Source organism: Ixodes scapularis, unplaced genomic scaffold (genome assembly GCF_016920785.2).
Source record: "Ixodes scapularis isolate PalLabHiFi unplaced genomic scaffold, ASM1692078v2 PGA_scaffold0__279_contigs__length_252992795, whole genome shotgun sequence".
Lineage (NCBI taxonomy): Eukaryota > Metazoa > Arthropoda > Arachnida > Ixodida > Ixodidae > Ixodes > Ixodes scapularis.
Genome location: NW_024609835.1, coordinates 163,426,928 through 163,433,324, shown reverse-complemented (window position 1 = coordinate 163,433,324; position 6,397 = coordinate 163,426,928). Strand labels below are relative to the sequence as shown.

The 6,397-nt window shown below is 42.1% G+C and overlaps 1 protein-coding gene across 1 annotated transcript; it reads left to right on the top strand.

Annotated features, from left to right (window-relative positions):
- Nucleotides 1-208: 208 nt before the first annotated feature.
- Nucleotides 209-5,751, top strand: LOC115332448. Its single transcript, XM_029994835.4, has 4 exons — nt 209-328; nt 1,517-1,636; nt 3,930-4,190; nt 4,466-5,751. The coding sequence occupies exons 1-4, from the start codon at nt 256-258 to the stop codon at nt 5,251-5,253; spliced, it is 1,242 nt and encodes a 413-aa protein (XP_029850695.2). The 5' UTR covers nt 209-255; the 3' UTR covers nt 5,254-5,751.
- Nucleotides 5,752-6,397: the final 646 nt, after the last annotated feature.

The window sequence follows — 6,397 nt, the reverse complement described above, 5'->3', positions numbered from 1 at the left end:
CAGCAGTTCAGAACATGGTACTTTTCAACGGCTCGTTTGGATGTCCCTGGTGCCTCATAAGTGGGGAACACCTGGAAGGTATGTATCGGTCTTCTTGCACGTGCACATTGCAGTTCAAACTAAACATTATGTTTTTCTGAGCCTACTGGGTGCAACCTCATAATATATTTTCGTTTATTTTTATTCACAGGAAGCATGTGCTACGTGCCCAAGGAACCACCGGCTCCAAGAACATCTGAGCTTGTGGTCCGAGATATGCAGCTTTCCTTGAGATTGGGGATCACCATAAATGGAATCAAGGGTCCTTCTCCGCTAATGAATCTACCAGGTGTGGCTTTTTCCCTGAATGTCTAAAGAACAGGGTGAGATTATCCAAGGTTCAAGCGATCGAAGCAAACTGTTTCACACTGAGAACAGAAAGTATTAGTCACACAAAATCTTTGTGATTTTGATTCTGTTTTCGAATAGCACAATGCTCCGCACGTTGATCACTTAATTGTGCTAATCTCTTTGGGTTCCGACTGTACTCTGATATGTTACATTCTTACTTTCTGAGATTATGAACTACATACTTTTGTACTCTCAATGCACTGTTGATTTGCAAATGTTCAGTAGCAGATGCTCAGCGAAGATGACCACAGCCGTGCCCCCAATTTCTCCCCAAGGTCTGTTAGCTGATGTTACGACGGGCTACTTGGATGCGCTGTGAATTAATTTTCTATTTTAAGTTTGCAAGCCAATACTTATTTCAGGCTGCAACAGTGGAAAAATCGGTGATCAGTGGCGCCCAACTGAAAGATTCGAAGTACTTTGCACAAGCATACTGACACAAGCGTGACACAAGTATACTCACACGTAACACTGCTGAGCCACAAGTTTTGTGGTTGCTGTGTAATCTCAAGAGTAAGACAAGACTGTTCCCTTCCTTCCCTCCTTTGCAAAGCTTGGGGAAAAATTCATAGGGCCACGGCAGAGGCAGGGCTAGCATTCTGCCTTCCTATGCTTGTAAGAGTGCCACCTCCCCCCTAATTTTTTTTTTTTTTTCTCATAAGCTTAGCCAACAGTGGTCTCTAAGAAAGATGCCGTTGAAACAGACAGTAGAGGCAGTACATACATGCAAATTTCTTCTGAAATTCACGTCCATGCTCATTTGTACGAAGCGCTAAGAAGAGCATTTTGTAATGGTTTTCGATGGTAAAACCTGTCAATATTCTCTGATCGGCAATCGACCGTTCAATAAAATTGTACTCTATTTCGGTTTCAGAGAAACCTTTTGGAACACCTAATTGATGTTTTGATTTTCCAATTCACAGAGTAGCTGACCAGCATACTTGCGGAGTTAATATACTAATATTTTTTCTTTCACCGAAAAAGCAGGAGGTACACTAAAAGATTCAATGTCATGAACTGTTACCAGCTATACTCTTGGAATTATTGAACTTGTGATTTGTCAGTTGCATGCTTTTTTGCAGTCCCTAGAGTTAGAAACTGAGAGACATGTAACATTTACTTTCAGGATTTGATCTTGTGGCCGGAGTGAGCGTCGAGTATATGCACGCCGTTCTTCAAGGAGCAGCAAAGCAGTTTACAGAACTGCTGCTTTCTTCATCCAACTCTCAAAAACGGTTCTACATAGGTACGTCGTACAGTACCAAAATGTCTCATTTCCAGTTACAAGTTGGCGCATAAGTTGCTCTTTTCATAATTTGTGGCACCTCTTCGACCTATTTTTACCTTAATGGTGTTTACCAGGCCAATTCCTGACTTGAATCTTTACATACTAGTACTATTCGCGTTTCCTGCTCGTTAATTGCCCACTGAGCAGAAGCAGGGAGTTCTCCAGTGAGGGTCCCCCCTTGTTACTAGCTCCACAGTCCGGGCAAACCTAAAGATGTTGCAAACCTCCCAAGGTTCGAGTTCGAAAGTTTGAAGATATTGAATACTTTGAACCTTGCAACCTCGGACTTTCAGTCCGAGATCGCATGGTACAAATTTTATGGGGTCTGGGTTTCGCACAGTCTCAAATTCATCTTCATGCTATTAATCATTTTTATCAGAATATCTTCTAGGTGTAACTCTATATATAGCAGCATTTTCGTCCACTTTGAAGCTGACACAATAGCCATTAGTGGTTGCCAAGGTTTTGCCAAATCTCCAGATCTGGAAAATCAGAATTTTAGCTTAACCTTCAAGAAGATTAGGCATAGATTGGGCAAAATAGAATTGCCAGGCTGGTTGACCGATTTTGATTAGCTCTACAGCTGCTTGTCACATTTTTTAATATGTATCTAAAACTAAGTATATTTACAGATACATATAACAATCGCTAAGCAAAATGTTATCGATTCAGGTGTCTTTGTTAGCTGCTCCAAATTTTCAAAAAAATAAAACATGAAATAGGGTAATGTGAGCCCTGAGGCAGTGTTAGTAGCCATGGTGGCTACTAGAAAAAAAGGCGAAATTAGGTAACAATTGTTAGCGACTAACTCAAATGTTATATTAACTTTTCAGTTTTTCACTTGAGTGCACCTAATATGTCTAGAGGATGTAGGCTTGACCTCAATATGGTCTAACGGTGCCATTAAATTTTGATTAAAGAATTTGTGGTAGGCACTATGGGGTCGAGAAATGTCACGGTACTGAGCATCGGACTGAAACAAAGCGGACAATCGCACCGGTAATGTCATCGCTTTGCATGACACTGCTGACGTCCCCTGTGGCGGGGCACGTGAATCGACGTTATTGCAGCCGGCTTCACTTAAACAAGCCAAGCCGGCTGCGATAGCTTCAACCCACGTGCCCGCACCGCAGCTGACATCAGCAGTGTGACACAAAGCAATGAAGTCACCGGCGCTTTTGCTCTCTTAGTTTCAACTTGGCACCGTGTACCAGGGTGACATTTCTCGGCCCTGTAGCGTTCACAAATTTTTAACGAGAATTTGACGGCACGGCTAAACCATTATAAGGTCAAGCTTAGTTCATTAGCTAACTAATTACCCAAATTTGCCTTTTTTCTAGTGGCCACCATGCCCCGGGCCCAATTTACCCTACCTCCCATTTTCTTTTTTTTTTAAATTTTGTTGCAGCTAATAAAAATATTACGTATAGTAATGGTAACAGTGTCATTTTAGCATGTTTATTTACAAAACAACGTTGATTTTCTTCAAAATGGTCACGGCATTCAATTTTAGTTTGTGTTTTGCAAAATCATAGCATGGCTGCCCATCTTTGATGGCCAGAGTGCATCCAATATATACTTTATGTTATGTCCACTGTATTTTGCTGATTGTCACTCTTTGTACTTGCACGGCGCACTGCACATGCTTGATCTATGGCTTTTGAGACCACCCACAACCACATTTGCAGAAGCTGACAAACATACAGTGCTGTCACCACTTGTTAACATGTAGCGTAAGCTTCTACTTCGCTGTGAAATGGACTTTCTGTACCACGTCGCTTTGGCCATGCCGAAACCAGATCAAACATCGAGCTGACCTGTTGTCTGATATGTGCTTGTTCCTATGTTCGCATAGTCTGCATGCATGAACAGATAGGTACAATTTTTTTCCAAAGCTTAGCCCAATCAAAACAGGTAAAACTGATTTCATTACAGCCTGGCGTTGGAGAAATTCGACTGACCTTCGAGGTTCATTGAACTTTTCAAATTGAAGAGTTTGAAAATTGTCATATTTTTTAGCGTAATGAATTTAAATGTTAGGAAGATTGATTCTCAAATTTCTCAAACCTCTTTAAACCTCAGGGTTTGACTTTTCACTTTTGAACCTCGGGTTTGAGCCTCAAAATTCTGGGGAGGCGAACTTTCATGAATACATTTTCGAGTGGTACGTTGTACTTTGTACACAGCCTCATATATGGTTATTAAAGCAAGATAAATTACTCATGTGCCCAGTCACTTATGTTGCTTACAGGAGCACCATCCTGCGTGGCACGGGTCAACAGCCGCCTCCTCCAGATCAAGCCACCACACTGTGTGACAAGGCTGCCTCGTTCACTCAACGAGCGCAGTTTCTGGAAAGCGTCAGAGTGGAGACTCTGGCTTCTGTTTTACGCTCTTCCTTGCCTCGTGGACATTCTGCCTCTGGAGTATTGGAAACATCTCTCCAAGCTCTCGCAAGCAATACACATCTTGCTACGTGAGACCATCACAGCCGACGAGATCAAGCGTGCAGGTAAGCTTCATACTTTTTTTTCTCCTATTTGCCTCATAAAGGTCTTTTTTTTATACCGTATGACAGTCTCATGGGAGTGTCAAGATCTACCCGCATTGATTAGACAGAATGTTGTGTGTAAAGTCTCAGAGCATGCAAATCAGGTAACTGTGGTAGGAAATCACACCCAAAAATCATCCAATGAGCTGCACGGCATTTGAAATTTCAGTTAATGTTATGCATTCATTTTATAGTCTGAGATTATATCCTGTGCATGCTTCTTTTTTTGTTTTCAGAAAATCTGCTGATCGACTTTGTTGGTCGCTGTGAGGCCTTGTATGGAGTGGCTTCGCTTACGTTCAACGTGCACCAGCTCCTCCACCTGCCAAACTCCGTGCGTCAGTTGGGACCACTTTGGGCGCAATCCGCATTTGTTTTCGAGGGAGGAAACGGAAAGTTGGTGAAGCTGGTCTCTGCAGCTAGAGGACTTCCGGATCAAATCGTAGAGCGAGTCGTAATGACGCAGCAGCTTGAATGCCTTCTGGCAGATAGCAACGTGGCAATCACTGCCAATGAGCGGAGTGTGTGTGAAAGATTTCTTGATTATTCACACATCCAGAATGCCTGCTATGTTGATGAAGCATGCTTGCTAGGACGTGAAAAAGCTGCCATTCTAACAGCTATCGAGGAACGTGCGCTAGAGGTCTACGGTGGGACAGGCACAGTTGGCAGCGCTTTGGAATACCAGCGTTTTGTGTACAAGGGGCAGGTGTTCCATAGCACCGCATACACAAGAGCTTCAAAGAGTGACACCACTGTAGTGTCAACTGCTGATGGGGAGTATTTCAGAATTAAGAGAATTCTCCATGTTGCTGGTCTCGGGTGCACGCTCCTTTGCAGACGGCTGGTGTTACGGGAGACACCACTCTTTCCTGAGCATATAAAGGAATGTTTTCCTTCGCAGGTAGACATCTGTAAGGTGCTGAAACCCGAGGACATTAAGGCCAACTGCCTTTTCATGGTGTTTCCGGCTGACAGCAAGTGCTTTGTGTGTGACATGCCGAACAAAATTGAGAGGGACTAAAGTTCTTTAACATGTATACAGGGCTTTTTTTTCCTCATTCTTTACAGAATTTAAAAAAGCGTGTGTTGGGTACATAGATTCCGTCTTCTCTGTGTACTTCTGGGGCTCGGCAGACATTAGATGAGTGGATAAACGTCACAATATTTTGACTAATTAATCAAAATGTGTTGATTGATGTTTTAATTAACAGTTTAATGGGCCACATACACTATCAGTTTTAAAGAGCGCAATGTCTATCTGCCATTTAAGTGATGCGACAGCTCTCTATGCTGTAGATGAGCAATTTAGCCAGTGCAGTGTAACCGCTAGACTCGGGTCTTTAATGTGCATCATGCAATAGTAATACACAAACATGTGCCAGCACGATGCTCATCCAGATCGAAATGGGTAGGGGTTGTGGATAGAACCGAAGAATATTACCGCTTGCATGTGATCGCACATACTTCATTACTTTTCTCTTTCAAACTTAAAATGCATTTGGTGGTGCATGTTTGTGCACTTTTTGACTTGAGTTTGCTGTGCTGCGCTTGAGCAGACCTCTAAAGAGGGTAATACCTTCTTTTGGGTAATGATGCAGAGTCGTTGCATTTCATGCTTTGTCATTGTTGAACTTCACTGTCATCAACCATGTTCTATTTATGTCCTTTGCTGCTTGTTTTAGATGCTATATTCTGTCAAAATGGTTTTATTGTGTAAAGCATTGCATATTATCAAATGTACTAAAGTGGAAAGAAAAATAAAGCACTGCTGCCTGATTGCACTAAGGGATAAAGACCACTACCGGGTGGTCTGTGTGTCAGGCCCAGACTTAAATAGACCTAAAATTCGGATTTCTGAAGTACAACACTGTAATTTACCATACAAGTTCAGCTAGGTGGTGGAAATTTTATATGTGATAATATTGATGAAACTTGCTCGAGTCAAAAGTTACAAATAAAAACATAAAAAGTTGCATGAGCCGACATGTGGTTAAGCCTTTTCCTCTCAAAGCTAGAAAACGTTCTGGTCCACTGGAACGTTTTATGAACAAAAACGGGGAACACCAGTAAGATGAGAGCTTTTTCTTTCCCTTGCACTTTTTGTTAAATAAAACGTTTTAATGGCCTACGAGGATGCTTTTTTGGTTTCGGAATGAGTATTCTTG